The sequence below is a fragment of the Pholis gunnellus genome, assembly GCF_910591455.1.
Source record: "Pholis gunnellus genome assembly, chromosome: 11".
NCBI classification, from domain to species: Eukaryota; Metazoa; Chordata; class Actinopteri; order Perciformes; family Pholidae; genus Pholis; species Pholis gunnellus.
In genome coordinates, this window is record NC_136538.1 from 8,258,947 (window position 1) to 8,282,197 (window position 23,251).

The window sequence follows — 23,251 nt, forward strand, 5'->3', positions numbered from 1 at the left end:
CTTGTCGCGTAAAAGTCTTTATTAAACTTCTAGCCTAAGTCATCTTTTTGAGCAGACTCAACTTAATATGCTGTATTTTCATAGATGCACGTTATCTATCTGTCTGATCTTATTGTGATATTTTTTTCTTTGCCCCCCTATATATTTTTTTTTAAGTATGAGTTGTAATTTTATAATTTTCATAAGCAAATACGTTTTTACTCACATCATTTCCACTTATATGTCAGCGTTGTAATATCAATTGACCTTACAGACAATTAACCTCAACAATGGTTCCATCGTTCCGTACATCAAATTATTTTATTTTGAAATGAAAACATCCAACATCCTGTATCAATGTGGGAAATTCTGGTCGGTTAATTTTTCTGAAGTGAGGCTTCCGGTGCCCGTACCCGACCTGGGATAAGCCATACAACACTGCGACCCCCTGGTTCAACATGATCACTGTTTACTTCAACTGCACGTAGAACACTTTCATATCGTGCAAGAATTCAAATTATTGAACAATCAGGTCCAGCATAATTGTATCTAATGTAGTTATGTATTTATTTACATGCAGATTAATTGATACAATTATTCAATTAGCTCCTTAAGAGAAAAAAATCCATTGTCAGTTCACTGTGACTTTACCTATTTCATGCTACAGTATTACAATCTATATAATGAGTTTACGTTTTATTATACAGTATATTATGTGAATTCCCTTGTCTATGATTTTATCTGTATAATACCTCTACATTAGTTGGCTCTATAATTCCTGTAGGTATGTTGAACGCTTTCATATCTCAACCAGCTGCAAAGCAGCACATTCTGTACATTTAAGAGTTTGAAAGCTGATAAATGGCACAAACCCATGCGAGTGAATCACTCTCACCAGGAGGGGACGGGCCCTGTTGGCACTGTATGTGGGACTGGTGCCATGTTTCTAGTCCAGCTGGCCCATAGATGGCTGACAGGAACATGCAGTCAGTCAACCAAGATGAAGGAAAAGATATCATACAAGAAACTTTAATGAGAACTTTAAGTCTCTAAGATGATGGCGTCGACTCGGAGGAGGAGTCTGACAGCTCTCGGTAGAACCAAACCATCTTGGGGTGAGTTAATTCAAAGCTCTCAGAAGTGATGAAGGCTTGAGGCTCCACATTAAAGCACAGACACACAGAGAGATTACCGGGGAGCAGAGAAACCCCACGCTGACTTCCACCAAGGAGGAGGGAAAACTCTGGGAGACAGATCACATCTTGGCAAGGCATCAGGGTTCCCACACTAACTTAAGGCTCTGACTTTAAAGACCCGGCTTGGTGGGATTTACTGTGTTTTAATTTGCAGGGTTGAGGACAGAGCAAGGCATAACATTGTCTTTTTTTTTTAAAGCCAATTAATTCCACATTTTTCAAATCCAGAAACATGTCAGCCTCACATAAGAATAGATTACAAAAACACAAATAGAAAATTGAAGGTTTTATTTCTGAATGAAGATCAGAAAGTGGTTCTGATTTGCTCCCAGACGTTCTCCATGACACGTGGGATCGATCAGATCCAAACAGATGCACATGCAACTAACTCTTCCTATTCATTTCCTGATGAACTCTATACGATTTGTGAACTTACGATCAGAATCAAATGTATATATTTATCACAAATGATGAAAAGAATAACACGTAAAACAATCATAAAGTAATAATAATTACAAGACATTCCAGTTATTTTGAGCTTCACAAAAAAAAAAAAATTCCAATCAAAGACAGCCATCTGAGAATTGTGCAAAAACTATAATTATCACATATGTATCACACATTTGAATCACTGTAAACAACATTACAAGATGACGTGCTCAAAGTTGGCAGCTCGAACCTGCAGACGGTCGACTGAAACACGAGGAACGAGCCGGCCTGCAGGTGCATGGCACCAGAGAACATTCAGGATCACCGGGATTAATTAAGAGAACCGGTTCAACTTCATTAGTTTCTTTTCTTTTATATACACACACACAATCTAAAAAGTTGAACATTTCCATGGCTGTGTTCATCGGTACTCACTGATCATAACTGATTAAAGATGAATCAATGCATTCTCTCACAGCTGTAGAAGGTTGAAGCAGCAGTTTCAATTTCTAAAAGTTTTACCAAAACTTCGTATGAATATATATCACCCTTTTTCCAAAGCTTTAACCAACACCTCACATCGCAAAGAAATCTCAGTCGGCAAAAACAATAAAATAGAAATGAAAAGATTCTTTTTTACAAAATCATGTCATTTCAAACCCAACCAACCTATTTACCATACTACTTTTTTTGGTGGAGAAAATAGACATTGTATTGCTAATTTGCACTAATAAACCAACGAATGGCACAAGAAGACAGAGAGCATTAAAAATAAAACTTATATCCCAGAATCAAAACAACATGAGGAGAAAAACACCTGAACAGGCGACAATATGGCAACAGATGCAGCCAAAGTGCAGAGTCACAGTGATTATGAAGAAGAGGGAGCGATGAGGTTTGTTGTCTTGGCCACATTTAGGAGGCACTGAGGCGACACCAACGTCAGGAACACAATGAGGGGAAAAGATAATAATAAGGCAATCTGTCTCTGGAAGACCAAAAGGCAACAACCTGGGTTTAAAAACAAACTGCAGTTTATGCATGTTTATGTTTTGATGACTGGAAAAAGTCTTTGGGTCTGAATGTTGGAGGAGATGGCTCTTTGGGTTGGATGCCGACGGCCAGAGTGTGTATATGTGTGTGTGTGTGGGAGGCGGTCTGGTAGGCTCAAGAGGACTAGCCAAAAGGAAGGAGCCTCTTCTGGTTCCTTCAACAGATCAGCTGTTTCCAGAGTAGAGATCCACAGTGCTGGAGCTCAGGCCCCGGCTCTCCCTGAAGTTACTGCCGGTCCGAGTCTGACGAGAAACAGAAGAAGACACGAGAGAGAGGAGGGGGATGATACGAGAGTTAAAACATGACACTTCCGATAATACAGCATGAATTGAAAAAAATGTAAAAGACTAAAAAGAAAATGTGGCTCACATGGAACGGGTCATCACTGGTTTTGTTCAGATAATTCAAGGAAGCAGCTCGCTTCATGCTGTTGAATAGTGAGATAATAACGTTCATAGAGTATCTGAGATCAGGGCACAAAACTACCACTCATGGAGTCGGGGACTTAAATTCCAAACTTGCTACGACTAACACAAGACGGATCATGGTCTTTAAATGCCCGCCGTCCATCACAACAGGGGATTTCTTACTTGGTGCTGCGAGGCTCCGGCGGTCCGTTGCCCTGCAGCTTCTTCACCAGCAGCTCGCTGCTGCGCCGCAGGACGTCCCGGAGCTTCCCCAGAGAGCCGCTGCGCTGGAGGGCCCCGCTGCCGTCCTGCAGACACACACAACCATCAACCCGTCTGTTCCGCACCGGAGACGTGAGGACAAGAAGTCAAGAGATACATCTCTTTTTCTGTTGTTTGTGCTTCGCATTAGTGGTCGTGTTGGCCAGTCCTCTTACGAATGGCTGGTTGCAGCCAAACAGCAGGAAGAAGTGGGTTGTTTTTTACATTAAAATATTTAAAAAGCAACTAATGAGATCTGGAATCCTTATTAAGATTTATAAATGTGTGCAATATTAATGACAGCAGGCAATAACAGCAGCATTTCAGTTCTTGCTAACCTTTGAAAGGTTTCACCGTTAGAATAAACTGCAGTAACTTCAGGTTGCTCTCGTGTGATTGGTCTCATTGTGGTCAAATGGTTGTGCTGCGCCTTATATTTAATCTGCAGTAATTAGAGCTTCATTGATTGTCGAAAGGTGATCCGTAACTACTCTCATGATAGAATAATCGTGCATGTATTTTTGAAGGTAAAATAGTCACACGTGACTGTTTCAGCATCTTAAAAAACGGGAGAATTTGCAGCTTTTCTTTGTCTTTAGTGACAGCGCTCGGGTCTGTCGGGGGGACAAAACCGGCAATAAATAAACACTTCCCCCTTTAGTCACTTTATTCTGACTATTTACAGACGGAACATTTAATAAATTTATTAAGAAATCAACAGACAATGAAAATAATGACGCTCAAAGTTTCTTTTCCCCCCCAGTGTAAAATCATTTATCCATCCATTCATTCATTTTTAGATTAGTATAAACCAGCTATTCTGCATAGTGCGTGTGTTACAGCAGGGGGCGCTGTTGGCCAATCAGATCATTCACATGTCTGTCATAGAATAAAGTTCCTCTGAGGGATGAAACCTCAAAGAATCAGTTTCCTCTTAACACACACGTCTCCATCCAACGCAGAGAAAAGACAAGAACTCCACAAATGAAAAACTTTATTTGAGAATACCAACAAGTGTTGATGCAATAGTCTTCACAATGCAGAATGGTAAATATAATGCAGTCCTACGTACTAAGATGGTGCTTATAGACCTTACCAGACGTTCTTCCACTTTAGGGAACTGAAGTCACGCTATATAATGTCAAGAGTAGACAGTTCAATAAATAAGCATTCCACTAACACAACAATATTGTCATAATTATGTGATGAACACAGTCGATTCTTTTGTTCAGAGTTGCATTAGGAGGAGAAGTGTACTCATTGGAAGGAATGAAGAATCAAGGCAAGTAGCAAACCGAGAGAAAGCCGTACAGTGAACGCACTCGTCCAATCTACAAACACAGCCTACGGTTACACGTGAAAGATGTTATTTTTTTGTTTTTTTTACATTCACTTAGTTAAACATCGGCGATAACATGTTGATCTTGAAGGAAACACACGCACTTGTAAATTCGGGGGTTTCTAAAAACGCGATTCACCAAAGTGACAATGTTGACAACTGTGTAAGAAAAAAGGCAACACACTCCCATTAAAGCTGCGCGTGTGTCCATAAGCCAGACTGTACCACCGACACATACACAAACACACACACTAACACTACTGTGGAATAATAACACTATAGCTTCTACTCCTGCACCGACTAAATTAAAAAAAGGCAACTTCTGCGCTTTTACGTCCACTATTTTGAATTCTACTGTTATTGATCGGTCTCTCGGGTGGTGTGTGTCTGAGCTCAATGTCTCTGCGGTCATATCGGCTTCAAAAGCATATCAGCCAATGCTGCTTATTCCCTTTGTAAATACTGCCGAGTACGCGCTGTACCAGCGTGGAGCCCGTGTGTGAACACTCCTTAAATCAAGTCAGAGCGACTTCAAAATAAATGACCATGAAAACAACAACAACAACAGCAACAACAACTGCTTGGTGTGATCCGACCTCTGGTCGTTCACTACGTGACGATCTGCCGCCATAATATTCAGCCACAAAATAATCAATATTTAAAAAAAAAAAAAAAAGTATGTAAACAAAATGAAATGATAAGGTAATATATCTATAAAAACAAAGACATGGCAATGCTTTAACGAGGCAGCAGACGTCGTAAAGAAGTGACTTTTGATGAGAACTATACAGTACCGTTATTCCCAAACTGTTGAGGCAAGTGATCTCCTTATTGTTAAGATAGTTAAAAAACATAAAAACACGACAAAAGAAACTGTTCTTGTCTTTAAAAAGATAAACTATTACGGCTAAATGCAGGCACAGAGTTGGAAGCTAGCTTTGAGGTCAGACTGCAAACTAATCCACAGTGAGACCAAAGCAGAGCAGCTGTGGAAATCAATGACTGTTGCATTATATATATATATTTATATATATCGACTCTATAGTGGACGTGGCGTTTTATCCGACGGTGGGCCGGCCGGCGTGCGACGCCTGGAGCCGAGGCGGCCGTCAAAAAGGGTGACACTGATCCTCAAAATCTGTCGTCGCTCAATGACTTTCCTGCTCCTCTCAGCAAAGAAATCTACAGCGCACCTATGAAACATTACAAATGGCGGCTTGGAGAGAGGAGAAATGTGCGAGTGGCTTCCTAAAAGATTTCACCCGCAGTGACTTTTGTTTTTGATTACTGACATGGTGGACGACACACAGTTAGTAAGATAAGGAGAGGATAGAGAGAGTGAAAGGAAGAGAGGGAGGGGGGGGGGAGAAACAAAGAAAGAGCAGAGATGAGAAGACCAAACGTCCCAGCAGTTGTCAGGTGAACAGGGTGGGGGTGGGGGGGGGGCTTTCCGAGTCTCTGCCGGAGGGGGGAGAGGGGGTGCACCGGGGACGGTAGAGGAGCTGTTGGTTTGGTTGGGACAGAGAAGGCCAGAGGGAACGACAACACGCATCCTTTTTGCTATTGTGTCGGGTAAGGAGAGAAGGATGGAGGAATAATCTTGATGGCTTAGGCCTGATAAAAGAGAAAGAGAGAGAAACAGACAAAAAAAAAAAAAAAAAAACGGCACACATTGTAAGATTAGGAGCTCTGGGTTTGGGCTTCCTACGCTACACACCTACACAATGCTAAATCTGAGCTTCGACAACTTGCACTATCCTGCACCGAGTCCCCCCCCCCCCCCCCCCCCCCTCCCGTCTTAACTGCAGCATACGCAAACAAACAGGATGTGTAAATCCAGCTTCTCTGTGTCTCAGGACAGCTGCACTACGGTAAGCAGGTCGGTGATGCAGTAGGCTGGTGGTTGCAGTCACCGTGACTCAGCTGTTTTTGTTTTTTTTCCCCTCTCTGGGTACCAGGAAGCAAGTGCACTTGGCACGCTGTGCACTGCAGACGTGGGACATCTGCAAGCATCAGCACTGACGGAGCCGCTACGCCGATCGCCGTCTTTATGAACAGCATTCTGAGTTCAAAAAAGTCCTGCATTCACCTCAGTAAGCCAACATTCCCTCAAGCTGCGTTTGTACCTGACGAAGGGTGAAAACAGCGTCTTCATTCTTGGGTACTAGCCTCGGCTTGTTCCTTTACCTTAACTAATTATCTGGCCTATCTATGATATCACTGTCCCAAACCCACCCCAAGCATATTGTGCAGAATGACAGTTCAAGAGGGAGAGTACAATCCACTGAGCAAGAAAGAGGAAATCTGATTGACAGGCTGATTGGTTGTCATGGCATGAGTAATCGATGTGGGTTAGTGACGAGAGGAAACGGGGAAAAGGATGAAGTCTGGACAACATGCGGACGAACAGGCGGCACATTGAAAAAAACGTCCAAAAAGCAACAGCAGACACACGTACGTCGTAAATCACATCATGCATAAAAGACACACATGCTACCGATTAACACAGCCACGAATGTGCGGCACTCAAGTTAGTCCCCATCGGGTATCCGTACGAGTATGTGAAGCGCTCCTACAGCCTCAGAGCAGACATGTTTGGGCAAAGCTCTGCAGTAACATCACATCCTCACTCAGCCAAACATTTACACACAAGCAGACTTTACAAGCCTTCATCTCTTCAACACAAGAAGCTGTAGTGACACGCGTAAATGAATGGATTGATGGACTTTCTGAAGCGATCTTTGAGTCAAAAAGCGCCAGTTAGCGTTCAGAAACGATCTTTAAAAAAAAGAAAAAAGAAGCATGAGAATGTCGCGGGTACATTTCCTGTTTGGACTGCGCACATTTAATGTCTGCCGCTGTGACGGGGATAATGAAACGCTAGCACGCACCCAGCAAGCCCTCCGCGTGCCCTCACACGCCTCCAACACAGACAGGTGCACACTCGGACGAATGTGAATGCCGTCGTGAAGCAGTTTTGAGTAGCTGTGTTATTTATGCACATGAACACGTGCGTGTGTGTGTGTGTAGAGAAGCATTCACATTCACACAACAGCAGCCAGAAAACAACCCCCCCCCCCCCCCTTTTTTTCTACTTAAATGTTACTCAGAGAGAGCAGCAGGTTAACAGACATGTATCGACCATGTGAACATGGGTTCATTAGTGTGCGTGTTAAAGGGTGAGCCCAGCAGACTGGCGTTGCTACATGCATGTTGCGGACTGGGTTGGTGCGGTGAAGGGCGTGGCTGCGTTCAAGTGAGAGGAAGAAGAAAAAAACCAAAAGGCACAGGCTCAGACGAGGCATCCCTGCCCTCTGGTTTGTGTCAGCCTCACCAGAGGGCTTCCTCCAGCTGCACTGCTGCAGTGAATAGCGTGCTTTCAGCGCCGGCCTCTTTAATAACGAGGACGGGGTTGACAAGTCCAATGGGAAGCGCTGTGCAGCAACAAAAGCCCTGGGGTGAAATGAAACTAAGGACTGTTCAGTCACCGCCAGCGTGGACGTTATAATGAGGCAATAAAGCAGCAGGGTGAAGAGTTACTGCGCAGAGGGACGAGCATCAAGGATACTGGGAACCTCTGCCAATTGGGTTTAACAGTAGAAATGAGAGACGTCCTAATGGGGATTTTGACAGGCTGCATCTCCGCGAGTCTCATAAAAGTAAAATAAATATTTCACACGTTGCCAGGGAGCCACAGAATGAGCGTGTGCCTTTTGTTTTTTTCTTTCTTCCTTTTTGTTACCGCTCCACTCGTGCAGAAGCTTTGCCAGCATGACATCCACTTGTTAAAACGAGACACTGGACCGTCATTGACAAGCAATGGACAACAAAACAAAACATGAACATCTAGTCCAAAGCAAACTCATGGTGCTGTCAACAACAACAACAACAACAACATGTCAGCATGCCGAGACACTCAATCAGCGTTACATTTTCCAAAAATAAAGGGAATTCCAGGTTGACCTCATAAGAAGAACAAGACACATCTACAAGGTGTTGATGGACTGGTACTGAGCAGCTGTTCCAATGATTATCTTTTTATTTATTTATATATATATATATCATAATAAATAATAACTTATTCTTCTTATGATGATGTGCAAACACTGACATCATAAAATAGGTCCTGAATGAATGACTCATTAGTGTTTTTGTGCAGTTTGAGCACAGTGACGTGAGAGAAACCCCACTTAGACATCACAAGTCACAAACTAGTCACCGCTCTGTACCGGTCCACACTCTCTCACCGCCTTGTTCTTCCGGTGAGGTCACCGGCCGCGTTGACTCGACTGTAGTGGATTTGTACTCACCCCGTTCCACTCCACGCCCATACTCACTTCCTCGCCGGTCTCGGAGCCGCTCTCGTACTTAACGCTGCTCAGGCTGTCCCTGCTCCTCCGCCTGTCGCCGTCCGTGTCCTTCAAGATCTCCACCACACGCGTCTGGTGGATGGGGTCGATGCCCTGATGCGGATAACACACGGGTAGGACACACACACACACACAAAGAAACAGACAGACGTCCCGTCGTCAGACTTAGCTCGGAGGTAGACGTTAGGTCGTGGGTACGGGTGAGACTGTAAGAGTTACATGGAGGTGTTAAAGGGGGATTTTATGTTTTCGGGTCTTGTTTAATGCATTCACGGCACCGTCACAGAGGCAACGCAGAGACAAGGGGACGTTTTGAATGTCGGTGAGATGGGAGTGATGTTGGGGGGGGGGGGGGGGGGGGGGGGGGGCTATCAGTTAGAGACAAACCACTTACTGTGTTGCTCTGGATCCATAGCATTGTAGAGAAAGGGAAAGAAATATCATGAGATTTGGGGGACATATTTAGTATTTTACAAGAAGAGGAACTGCTAAGTTATCTGCATGCAGAAACGGACAATTTAAGTAAAAAAGATAATTAAATGCAGCTGACCTGCTTGCGAGACCTCACGGCGCACTCCTCCAGGGTCTCGGCAGCCTCTAGCTTGCCCTGCCGGCGGTACAGGGCCCCCAGGTTCCTCAGGGTGGTGTTCACTGTTGGGCTGCTCACAGACAGGAAAAGCAATGCAATTAGCTGAAGGTCATTTAAAGAGCAATTTGATCACAGCAAATGCTAAAAACCCTTTAAAGATGAAGTCAACTACTTGAGAACTAAAGCTGATTTCGTCACATTTCCCCCAAAAATAAAAGGAGAAAACACAGAAAAATGAAAAGATATTCTTCACACATTAACTCCGCTAAAGTGATTAATCTCTCTATTCATTACCACGTGTCTGTATTTATGACCACGTCGTAAAAGCTTATCACGCTCTGCCTCACCTGTTGACTTTGCAGGCCTTGTACCAGCCTCCGTACTCTCCGTATGGAGTGTTGTCTCTGTGTTTGCCCTGGAAGTAAATAAGGGAGACGAGGAAGAAGAGAGGAGGGTGAAGAGGAGCGGTGGTTCAAACTGGATCAGCAGCATTTCGTTCTGTGTTTACATATAAATATCATCTTCCTACTGGGGCTTATAGTGCATGTGTGTGTGCGTGTGTGTAGGAAATCAACTGTATTTCACTTTCCAAGAAATTAAATACACAGACTCGTTTTTCACAAGTCACAATCTTCCATTTGACACGTTTCCTTCTATTTAAGTTGCTCTGCTGGTGTTCACAGTGACATGAGGCGGATTACACACCTTGCTCTCCTCTCGCTCCTCTGCATGCATCCAGATGGGCTTGTTTTCAGCTGCAGACACACAGACAGGAGAGGTGGTCTACATTCAGCACAACAGCTTAACAGGTCGACCTCAGGGAGGTTTCATTGAACCCAGCAGGAACTACTGATGATGAATGCTGAGCTTGCTATAATAACGCTACAGGCCAGGAGAGCGACATCAGCCACTCGGTGCTACGGTTTGTTTATTATTATTTTGTCTTGATAGCGAGACAGGCTTGTTTGTTCTCAAATATGTACAAGAGGCTGGTGAATTCTGGCACAGACAGTGTCGACGTGGAGCTTAAATATTTAACACTGTTTAAATGTTAAAGACAGTCGTTAATAATATAAAGCTTGATTCAGAAAAATGCATTCTTGAGATTTTTTAGAAATACTGTGGGTACTTATTTTCATACTCTTATCCAAATAAATTAAGGAAGAAATGGTTTAATAGATGTCAAGACAGAAAACACTGAGCACCATTGAAGTAGGTGATACTGGTGATACTATACAAACAATGATCCTTTTCTGATACTATGAACATTTACAAGTAACCATTAGATTATTAAATATGCATCGGAAACAAACAAACATAGCACTTATAACTCAACATTAAAGGACATTTAACACTATTAAAATAGAAACCATTGTGCGTATTTATTTTCATTCCCAGGAACACAAACTGTTGCTGCTTAATGCTGCTTCTCTTAACCTTCAACTCTCCAAACTGGTTTTCAATAATATCTGAGAGCTATTGTCAAGTTCAGAGACGCATGAAAAATAAACCTCTCACAAAAAATGTGACATGCTTTTGAATAAATAAAAAAGCACCAGAGCAGAGCGTTGAGTCCCTTTCATTCCCTTTTTCAAAGCAGTCAATCTGATCCCTGGAGGGAAGCCCACAAAAGAAAGCTCAACTTAAATTAAAAAGAGAAGAAATTTGCAAGATCTTTCAGGCAAGTGAACTCTTTATTCTTTAGAACGTTTGTTTAGAGTCTTTGTGTCCTCTGAACGGTGAAGGCTGGCACCCTGCTTACAACATCGTCCACTTTTTAAACATCTGTCCATCACTCACTCTGCTGATGTGAGACACACAGTAGATGGAACATCAGACAAAAGGTGGAGGAGAGATGAAAACAACAAAAAGTAAGATCTAATCTGAGTATTATGAGAGGACGTTTGATGTGACCCACCACCATTTCTCTTGGGATAAATTTGTATTTATTGTGTTTCTGGGTTGATTGAAAAAAAAAAAGATCATGGACCACAGCGATATGAAAATAACCTTTCAAACCCGTGACGCTATGTATACTGTTAGCTACACTACGAGGCCTTACCATCGACACATCCAAACTCTTTCTCGTGAGCACGAGTCAGAATCTCTTTGTACAGAATCTCAGCCTCCTTGTATTTCCCCTGTTTGAGGAAGCAGGATGCCTGAAGAAGAGAGAGAGAGAGAGAGAGAGAGAGAGGAGAAAGCACATCTTAGCGTTGGATCAAACGGGCCTATTGACTCACAGTGTGACCCTCCGAGACAGTAGGAGCACTGAGTTTGCACATTTCTCCTGAAAAATGATATTGTATCACATTGCCTCCCTTACCGTCTGCATACTGCTTCTCCATCATTAGAGACAGAAGTAGAAGAAGAAGCAGAGCAGTAGACTAAGGACTAGTGGCTTGGTACCTTATTAGCAACGCTAAAACAAAGTTGGTATAGAACTGAAAGGGTTTGAAAAAGACGCACGATAAAAGCCGATGAGGTCGTGGTAAACTTGTCTCTCACCAGGTTATTCTTGGTTTTGGCCACATTGGCGTCATCTGGGCCCAGCCTGCTCTCGTAGATCTCCAGGGCGCGGCAGTAGTAGTACTCCACCTCCTCATACTTGCCCTGGTTCTGGCAGAGCAGAGCCAGGTTGTTCAGCTGTTTGGCCACATCTGGGTGGTCCTTCCCCAGGACCTGAGGGGGGAAACGGGGAGCAGAATGTTCTCAGTTTGTGTCCCTGACTCGATCCCCATGCATCGCTCCCTTCTGTGCCTCTCGCTGCTGTCACCGAGAAGCACAACTGCCTGCTGCAGACACTCGGGAGATCTAATAAAAGGCCGGCTGATCGATACAGAGGGTACAGAACAGAGCTTTCAGGCAAACAGAGACTCTTAGTACCCTCTGTTACGTCTCCTATCTATCTCCTGCATCGCTCCCCAACGCCTGCTATCCAACTTCAGCTCTGTTCTCAATTAAACTCCTTCAACTCGGTAATTGGCCCCCAGCGGAAACTTCACAGGGAATTTAAGAAGATCATTTGCTCTTTTCCCCCTATTTATAGTCGCTGGTGTTAAAGTACCTCCAACTGACATTCTGGAAATATTATCACTGTTAATTACTTGATGACAACGAGCTAATTGTTCACTGGTCGAGCCTTGAGACGAGGCCTCGATAGCGCTGCTGTGGACGGCCCTGCTGGTGCGATGGAGGGGTGTGGCCTACCTTTTCTCTGATCTCCAGAGCCCTCTTGCACAGAGGCTCCGCCTCCTTGTACTTCCCTCTCTTTCCATAGAGCACAGCCAAGTTGTTCAGCGTCGCAGCGACCTGGACATTCAGAGAAAAAGAGAGACAGAGAGAACCTGATTAAGGCCACTTCCTTTACTTTCATACTGGCAGTGTAGCTTCACAATAACACAATTTAATTTACTGCTGTCTAATCCTAAAAATGTTTGTTCTTTTGCTTTCAAAAAGCTCAAAGACACCTGGATTACACAGGGTTGTAGTACCCCGCCTTTGTGTCTCATTCTGTATCGAGGATCAGATAGAGTATGAGACGAACTGCAAAACCCCCACAGAGCTGCAGCGACGAGCGCGGGGCTTTAATAGCTTCCTTCAGGCTTTACAAGGTGTTTCGGTGCCAATCGATTCATACAAATCTGTCGACAAAGGCAGTGAAATGGAGAGCAATACTTGAATGTTTTTGCCATTGTTCGTTGTATTCTGACTGCAAGGGGCTTCGTGGTTTGGTTCATGCTGGATGTATGAGCAGACATTCAGGAGCTTTGGTTGATTAGTTTAAAGCCTGCAGGCACATATTCAATTTTAATGTGAAAAAAGGAATCCATACCGGCCGAGTAGAACCGTAAATACTGTGGACTTTGTGGTTATTGCCTCCCGGAGTCTCCGTGGCAATTATGACCCAACACCAGATGACTATTCTAATCTATCTAAAGTGAATATGTGCACATGAAGATATGGGAGTCTTACGGCGGGGTGGTCTTTGCCGAGGGTTTTCTCGCGGATGGACAGAGCATCGTTGAGCAGATGGGCGGCCTCTTTGTATTTGTTTTGATCCCTGTGAGAGGGAGAGACAGGACAACGTGATGAGGAAACATGACACAAGGAAAACAGGACGAATAACAGTAGAACTAGCAAAAGCTCCCATATGTGGCCGCGTCTGACCTGTAGACCAAGGCCAGGATGTTGAGCATGGTGGCCACGTCAGGGTGGTCGTGTCCAGAGGTCTTCTCCAAGTCCTCCAACGCCTGCTTGCAGAGCGGGACGGCCACCTCGTACCGGCCCTGGGAGGCGTACTGGATCACCAGGTTGTGCAGGGTCCTCAGGCGGGCCGGGATCTCGTAGCCCCCCTGCTGGGCTGCAGCCACGGCCGCGCTGTTGTGTTGGTGCTGCACTGTGGGGGGTACAGAGGGCAAAGGTCAGCCCGGCGGGTCAAAGGGTCAAACTTGTGCTCCATTATATCGCTAACCACATTTCGTGCCAACAATTACTGCGGTGACAAAGAATAAGAGGATTATGGGGATAATTCAATTAGTATTTAATGAGATGACACAACATCATCCACCCTACTCTATCGTAGAAAAGCTACGTTATCAGGTTTAAAGTCTTAATTTAGACCGAAGTGCTGAATGCGGCCGTTTTCCTACTTCCTTGGCCGTGCTCCTCCTCATCGTTTGGGAAGAGGTCGTCCAGGGAGTCCTTCGGTGTTTCTCGGTCCTTCTCCTCCTGCTGAGAGGACGAAACAAAGCAGCGAGTCAGATCCTCTAACGGACGGCAGACGACCATCTGGAAACACTTATGTTGTTTTTATCTTCTTTAAACATGTAAGATAACAATAGCTCATATTCAGTATAGTGATATGCCATTATCTTGCAGTTACACATATACAATGGAGGTAGTATTAGATCATTTAGACCAATACATTCAACACGGCATCATGAGCTGAATTTAGCACCTCGACAGGATAATCTGGATTCTAAAGATGAACTGGACTCCATTTTTATCAAAATATTATTATTTAAGTTTGAAAGAAATGAAATAGTGTTTTTGTCTCATACATATCTGCTCCGTCAATCGCTCGTCCTCAGAAACCGTGTAATAAAAATGTATATTTGATATGATTTGGTGTTCCGTTAAGAATCTGTCTTCGTTGACGGTTATTTTATTTCTGTGGTGATCTTATCTTATTTCGATAAAGCCCATCAGACCTCGCATGAAGCAGTAACATCAGCGTTCTATCACTAACAGTGATTTCAGATGGACCTTAACAGAGACGCCTGCAGAAAGCTGTAAACTGGGAACAATAAGAATCCTTTAGGGTTTTATTTCCTGCAATACGCAGTTGATGGATACAAGCTATTAGAGCCTTTCCTTTGTGACTAAGAATAAGGTCAGAATATGCACCATTGGATCAATCAGGACCTGACCAGGAAGCCTCATTCCTGGAAGACCACGCAGCTCTGTTTCTTTTCTCCTGTATCGGATATCATTGACATTTTGCTGCACTTTACAGTTAAATCATTTTAAGGCAGATTCAAAATAGAAAAAATAGTTCCAAGTCGGTTGAGAACACAGGATTTGTATTATTATTTACCATCATGCTTATGATAACTAACACGTCATCTCTACTTCACTGCATGAGCTAAATAATAAATTAAATTTGTCTCCAGACAATTAAAAGCTTTCCGGTGAACACATCCTGTTACAATGAGAACAATCTAACCACAACACACAAAACACGGTGGAATTAAAGACACAGAAACAATATAATCCGTCGGTGCATTTGCGATTGTTCAAAGTGCTTACAGTGGGGGAGACGTCCTCGTCGTATTTCTTCAGCTGGTTCATGAACTCCAGGTGCTTCTTCTCCTCCTCCAGCTGGGCCACGTTCTGCTCGCTCTTCTGCAGCTTCTGCTGGGTGTTGGCCAGCTCGTCCCGCAGCCACTGGTTCTCCTGGCACAGCCTCCTCACCTGGGCGCGCAGCTTCTGCTTCTCCGACTCCACGGCGTTCAGGTGGTTGGACAGGGCCATCATCACCTGGTGACGGAGACAGCATTGAAGAAGCAGCGACGTTTAACGAGGACAAAGAGTCTGCGGCGGCGAAGCGGAGAGAGAAATGACCGGGGGGTGGGGGGGGGGGCTGATTCTGAGTGAATCATGATCACCACACCAGCTCAGTATAGATTGAGGAAGCAGAAGACAGAAACAAACGTACTACATTGTGAATTAAGTTCTCTTTCTCTGCCCATTCTGATATTAAAAACTGCTTTTACATAACATTTTCTTTGCTGCTCATATCATCCAAGTGACCAGGCTATATCCATCGTACCTCCCCCCCACCCGGCCTCACCTGTGCTTCTCCCAGGCCCAGTTCAATCATCTCCACGGACTTGCGGAGCAGGTTGGACTTCTCGTGCACCAGGTTTGCCTCCTCGTCCTTCTTCAGGCACTTGATGGTCTCCAGGAGGCTGTGGAGGATGGAGTTGTGCTCGTTCTTCAGGGCCTCGAGACCCTGGATCACCAGCTTGGTGTTGGAGATGATCTCCTCCTGAGAGAGCTTCTCCAGCTTCTCTTCCCGCGGGTACACCATGGTGGACATCTTCTATGTAGCTCAGGGAAACCTGTACAGATTGGGAAAGAAAGGGAGCCGACTGTTACAACAGCAGCAGCCGCCGAGGACATTTTCATAACGGCCCTTCCAAAAGATGCAGCTGTGCTAGTTTAACACTGAAATTCACAAAACAGAACGCGAGAGCTTGGCCGTCACAACACGGCTCGTTTTCCTCCATTTAACAGAGTATCTTCCATTTCAAAATGATCTTTCACACTAAAAAGAGTGTCAGGCCTTCTCTGCCGTTGTGATACGACAAGAGGCCACTCTCCATTGTTGGTTTACAGATCTCGCCGTGTGCCGGTGTCGAGCCCCGCCCTTGATGCAGGCAGAGCCCGAACTCATTCCTGTGCCCGGCTAATGAGCTCGTAGCATGATCCGCGTGCACCGGGACAGCCATAAAAAGAGGATATGAACTCACGTTTCATCGCTGCGGTGGCGATGAGGGATTCAAATTTCATGAGCGAGAAAGGTCAGCATTTCTTTGAGCGGTTTAATTAAACAAAGTCAGAATTTATGCAGTTCGATGAGAAAATAAAAAAGGGCTGTTTGATGAAACAGTCTTGTGAATTACTGCGCTGCGATGGTTGCATGAATGAACACATACAGAGTAAAGACATGTGCCTGCTTTATGCACAGCCGAGGGGGCCACGGGGGACATATTATTTCGTTGGACAGACGGTTAACTTTTCGGCACCTATAATAAGCTCAAGCTGCAGCTCGCGGTGCAACAGAGGGCACACAGATGCTGCAGTGTGGCCGCCTTCTGGTGCCAACGGAGGCCCAGCCGGCCGCGTGACCGGCAGAAGCCTCAAGTGTTACAGCTGAGCATCTGGTCCAAAAAAAAAAAACCCACCAATGTCAACAATATCGTGCTCTGAAGAAATGTCAGCCGTTTGGTGAGCGCATGGAACATGTGCCGTTTTCCCCGAGCAGTCTGAAGATAACATATGACTCACCGAGCCACGGAACTGTTGGCCACGTTGCCCACAAAAAAAGTGGCCCTGCCCTTCAGGAGAGGGGCCCAGGCCGTGTGGAGCTGGTGCACTGTATTTTAGCAGCAGTGAGGGTAAGGATGATGGGGGGGGGGGGGGGGGGGGTTATAAACACCAGCTGAGAGCCATCTGCCCAAAGGAGAATACTCTCCACCATTAGCGAGCCACTCCCTGCTTTGCTACTTTGTATTCCAGCAATTTGTCTATTAAAAGCAGAGAATTGACGAAATAAGAAGATCAACAAAAGCCCGAAACAAACCGCAATAAATAGCCATTTGCTGTGCGATGTGACAACAGACGAGACACACTATGTTGAACCGTGTTGATGTGACCTGGAATCAGCGCTGAAGCAAAACCTGTGAAAAGATTTGCCATCAATATTCAGCGACGGCGAGTAATTGCTGGATTAAGAACCAAACTATTTGAGACGTCACGTGATCGTAAACGGCTGTCGGGGTTGCAACTAACAATTATTGTCACTATGTTCGATTCATCTGTTGATCATGTCAACGATTAAATGATCAGTTGTTTGTTTAATCTTTTGATCTTTTGGCTGTCCACCATAATGTGTTAGCCTCAAGACAGAAAACGTGCTTTGATCAGAAAGACACTGGAGCATGTTGTCCCACCAGCTGGAGGCTCAGGATGTGCAGAAGATAATAAAAAGTTACAATAACACGATGGAGCGTATGGGAGGATACGGAGGGGAAACCCTCACAGCTTGAATTGATATTGTTTTTCCTTTCCTCCAATTAAAAGCTTTACCATCCTCGGGTTCACGAACCCGCTTATTTAAATCCACTGAAGAATTCAAAAAATCCATAACGTTCGACGGGAAAAAGGGTATCAGTTGATTTTTCCTCTTATCCTCCGAAAGAAGCTTTTCTGTTAAGTTGCTGAAGCCTCAGTGTGGAGACGGTAACCGTGACGATGGGTGAAGTAAGCCTGATGCAAAGCTAACAGCAGCTCTTTTAAGCTGTTACAACGCTGACTTATTCATAATAAGCATATCTCATATGCAATGAAGTGCTTTACTGCTCTTCATATACAATCCTCTCTTTACAGTTAGAAAACAGCTAATCCACAGAGACAACCAACCTCTTCAGAGCACTTCTCACCACTCATCAAATGACCCCATTCAAATGAAGCGACATCATAAATTAATAGTGACATGAACTCTTTATGAACCATTTCAGATCATCAGATATATATATATATATATATATATATATATATATATAAAATTGAGGCCAAGATCAAATTAGCATATTTCTGGTGAGAATACATTGGTGCAAAAGTGGTATACACATGCTTAGTATGCCAAAAATACCTGAGGGTTTACGGTCAGTGGTGGCAAGAAGTAACATGTTTTTGGGAGAACGAACGTGAAAGAAACACCACAGAGAAGTGACTAAGAAACAGACTCGCTACTTTACATAAAGAGTCTATTCAAATGCTACAAACAAATGAAGCAGTACTCTCATTTGCATGGTCAAAGAGATGACTGTCTTACATCGTGCAGCATTTCACATCATATGCTCTATGCTCTGAAACAATGCTACAGAAATGGGTGAGCCCCGAGTAAAATGAAGGCCGGGCAGAGATGATAACAGCCCAACTCTGCATGAAGAAACGCGAGAAAGGTGACGAGAAGTTTGCTTTGCCAGGGGAGCCGGAAGTACTTCTCCTTCCTGATAAGGGCCCGACGCCGAAGCTTTTACCTGCTCTTACACATGAAATGAAATGATCTATTGGGAAGATCAAGCGTATTCACAGATCACACAGCGTATTACCCTGCACAGTTACTCGGTGTGGATGAAAGGCCCGACGAGCCGAGTGTACACAGTCGCTAACAAAGAGAACAAGCGCTTTCGTGTCAAGTCAGGGGAGAAACGAGCAGCTTCGCCTCGACAAAAACACACAAACAGCTGTATCGAGGACTTTTGTTTTCCTCAGCGGAAGTTAATATGTTTCAAGTCTTTAAAGAGGTGAGATAAAGTCCAACGGGCCTGTTGTTGTTCCTTTACAAAGACCGCCCCTTGAATTAATCTTTAACATTTACTTTTGTTTGCGTTTCATGCGAATCACGCGCACTAAAAAACTAATTATATCGTCAAAGGTTAATATGAAACAGTTCACAAGGCCCAGAATATGACTTCTCATACTGCTGACATGCATTACAGTGCTCTATGGACAATAATAAACTACGCTACACTATATAACAGCACACATTCATTGGATTTGGGCTTTTACCCAAATGCTCTCATGAGTTACAGGAATGATCAGGATCAAGTCTTATTTAAGGCTCAATAGCAGCCAGTAAGAAGAAATGACCACTTCTTAAAACAAGCACAAAGTAAACACGGACACACGAGGAACACATTTTAAAGATCTCCCTCGACTCAGAGCTACATGACCTCCCACCCCAACACAACACGATGCATTAACAGATCTTCCTGCTGCCACGCATCGGTGCTTTGTAGCAGATGGACTATTTTATGTAATGTAGCTTTACAATGAGGTTGCAATCTAAGACCATTAGAGAGGCATTATTCAAAATATAGGACCATTAGAGTGAATGACTTATTCTAAGCAAAGAGGTCGTGGCTTTTCTCATATGGAAAAATGAGGGGAAACAACTGACAACATATGGAAAAAAGGCCAAATTACACTCTCAGAATATTTCAACATTCATTACAAAACCCACTGAAGGCTAAAGAAATCTACAATCAGTCACGCTAGCATGTTTCTTCATCTGTTCCAGCTTGCTGGAGCAGAAAACTAACCTCGGTTTCAGTGGCGGATCAGAGCCTCATACTCTGGCACGGTGAAACGCTGATGAAATAATGACTCCTCCTCCAGCGATAGCGCTATACGCTGGCAAAGTGCATCATCAAATTGCAGCGCTAATCCAAAGTGATCCTCCTTACAAATGGAAAAGAAAACCTTCGGTGTGAAACACAGGCCAATGGAAATGAAACGGGACAGGAATGAGAGTGATGGGGGGGGGAAGGAGGAGGAGGAGGAAGAGGAGGAGAGCTGCTCGCGGTGATGATGATGATGACCTTCCCTCTGCTCCGTCAGAACAACCAACGACGGCTCAGGGCGAACACATCAACAGACAGCCCCGCCCACGGGAGGAGAGCGGAAGAGCAGGTCGGGTGGGGGAGGGAGCCATCCTAATCTTAGAGTCTGCTCCTCTGTACTCATCAGACACAAAGGAATAGGTCCAATGGAGACGGACTCAACGGCGCTATTTACAGGCACAATTAAAGAGTTTCACACGCCGCCGAGGATGAGGGTACACAACACAGCGCAAGGTCAAAACCTACAGTCTTGAGCTACTAGGCAGTATATGTGAAAATGTCTTTCAGCTCCTGGCCCAACATTCTCACAACAGCAACAAGCGATACAGGTCGGGTGAGCCCATTTTTCAAGGAAACAAGGTTCACCATTACGTTTCACTTATAATCTAAAATCAAACTAAGCAAAAGGTCGTAAAGTGATGGGAACCATTTGTAGCCCAGCAAACACCTTCAACATGACAGGTGGACAGTAAAGATCATACCTCAGAAAATACTCATATTATTAAAATCTTGTTTACTAATTAAAACAAATCTATTAAAAAACCAACTAATTAGACAAGTCTTACATTTGACATTGTTCTGATGAAGTGGATCGGGAACAAAATGTCAAAGACAAGTTCGATGACTCATCCTTACAGGGGATCAAAGGGCACGTTGTATTGCAGCAAGCCGTAGCACATCCAGCCCAGAAGCCAATACAAAATGCCCCAGAGGAGCCTACAGTGTTATAAAAGACAGCTCTGTGTTTAAAGAAACAACTTTGTGGACTGTGGCTTTATTTCCCTCCAAGCGGTGGAAATCTGGGCGAGTTTGTCTATGCAGAGCTCCACTCGTCATCACTCTTCATCTCCAGAGAAGCCTCAAGCCTCACGTTATCACACCATCATCCTTTCTCCTATTCTCCTCCTACCATCACTGCACTATACCGTCATTCCAGACGATTGTGCTTTTGCACACCGAGCTCCAAAGAGGATACATTGAATAATCCTGAATTGACTTTTTGGCAGGATAAAAACTCTTATTAAGCTGCCATTTTCTTCTTGAAAATTGCATGTTTGTCATACAACCTTACTGAAAAGCTGAGAGGGAAATACAGAAATGCAGCTACAAAACATTGCGCACGCTATGGAAACAGACCCTTCGGGAGAGGGTGTGGTGCTTGATGGCATTATAATAATAAAACACGAGTATAGGAAATGGAAAAAAAAGGCAGACTGCAGTTGGTGCATCAACAAGCCAGTGGTTGATGTCTGTGCAATCTCCATAGACACGCATTTCCTGTCTACTAGATGAAGTCTTGATACCATTAGATCACTTTATCCTCCTCCGTTTCCTCCAAAAACAGCAATCTAACAACCCCGTTTGCATCACCGTCAGACACAAAGGAGAGCCGGCCATCAAGGAGGGTGTGGCAGCGGTCTGGAACAACCAGGAGGGTGATGTCAACCTCCCCAGTCCTCCATCGTACCACAGACACCAGCTACCGGAGGGCTGCTCTCCCACCACTGGTTGTCTGGAAACTGTCCGCCTGAATGTCGCTACTGATGCAGAGATCTCTGTTCTACGTGATACTCCTCAGGTTAGGCACGATGCTCTACCTGGAGACACCTGTGTGCGTATTACACTGTTGTAATGTCCACACAGCCCAACAACAACGTTAGCAGTGTTGAACACAATGCTTGACATTTGATTTAATATCGTTATAGCTCTGTGATAATGACTCTGCGCAACCTAAAAGGTGCTCGGAACACAATCAAAAGAGTCTTCTGAACATTTGCACATCCATTCAAAACATAAAACAACGAATTATATAATATTAATCCCCATTAATAGACTCGGCATTTCATTTTGTTGTGACTTTCGCAGTTCTCAACGGACTATGATTGTCTACCTCCATCTACAGGGGTCTATATCAATAATAACAGCAAACATAGCCAATTCTTTCATTCACGAGATTGGTTGTGGACTCATTACTTTAGCTAACCTCATAGTGACGCTTGCGTTTTGATCAAATAGCGCTCCGGTTAGCAACTAGCTAGCTTCAGCTAACCAGCTAGCTTCAGCTAACAGCTAGCGTCACCACTCCCTAGTTGTTGAGAGTTCATCCTGTTCAAACCGCAGAGCTGGTACTTTATATCAACAGCAAATTAGATTAATACCCCTTAAATATACAGCAATATATATTTATTTAACACAATCATAAAATTAGTTAGTAAACATGTAACGTTTGCTATCACTTACCGAGAGCTATGTCTGACGGGTAGCTCAGCCCCTTTAAATCCAAAATGTCTCCAGCATAGCAAGATTCTCCCAGCAGCCTCTACGGCTGAGTTTAATTATAGTGACGTCATGTTTTGTTTTCGGCACTGACAAATTATCTATCTATCTATCACTCTCTCTATTACTTGGAAAATAAATATGACAGAAGATGATTTGAATCGAATTGTCTAAGACAAACAACTAGTATAATAGCTCATAAATTACAACACAGAAACAATACTAAAGAGCATATAGTTAACTTTAGTGGTCAACTTGTGAACACAATGACAGTAATTCTACCAGTCCAACATGATTTCAATGCTCCACATTTTTCTACAAACAATGAATCCCTCACTAAGGGAAAATAATAATACATTTTGGTTTTTCCTTTACCCAGGTTAACATGTTCCTCTTTTCTGTTTTCTGACAGTATGAACATGCCACTAATATTACACATGTATTGTATACACATGTATACACATGTTATGAAAATAAACCCAAATTAAACAGATTGCGATAACGAATTGAGCCAATTATTACACAGTAGAGGTTGTTTCAGGTACAAACTACAACGAGGGCTTGCAGTTCATTCTTGCTACATGTTCACTAACAGTCGTCTTCTCATACTTTCCACAGCAACACCAGCTTCTATATAAAATTAACCACAGTTAT

At 43.9% G+C, this 23,251-nt stretch overlaps 1 protein-coding gene across 4 annotated transcripts; it reads right to left on the minus strand.

Moving 5' to 3' along the window:
* Positions 1–1,448: 1,448 nt before the first annotated feature.
* Positions 1,449–22,605, minus strand: klc1b (kinesin light chain 1b). 4 transcript variants are annotated; one of them, XM_079168703.1, is made up of 16 exons: positions 22,562–22,605; positions 15,979–16,249; positions 15,435–15,665; positions 14,276–14,357; positions 13,794–14,022; positions 13,599–13,686; positions 12,834–12,935; positions 12,132–12,305; positions 11,686–11,785; positions 10,329–10,378; positions 9,971–10,038; positions 9,585–9,693; positions 9,002–9,127; positions 3,248–3,372; positions 3,027–3,084; positions 1,449–2,899 (listed from the first exon to the last, which is right to left on the minus strand). In XM_079168703.1, the coding sequence occupies exons 2-16, from the start codon at positions 16,225–16,227 to the stop codon at positions 2,822–2,824; spliced, it is 1,869 nt and encodes a 622-aa protein (XP_079024829.1). In that variant the 5' UTR covers positions 16,228–16,249; positions 22,562–22,605; the 3' UTR covers positions 1,449–2,821. The 4 variants fall into 4 exon arrangements, 2 of the variants coding, with proteins under 2 accessions (XP_079024829.1, XP_079024828.1); XM_079168702.1 differs by having other exon boundaries at positions 8,975–9,127; XR_013767274.1 differs by lacking the exon at positions 1,449–2,899 and having other exon boundaries at positions 3,060–3,084; positions 3,248–6,278.
* Between the last annotated feature and the right edge of the window lie 646 nt (positions 22,606–23,251).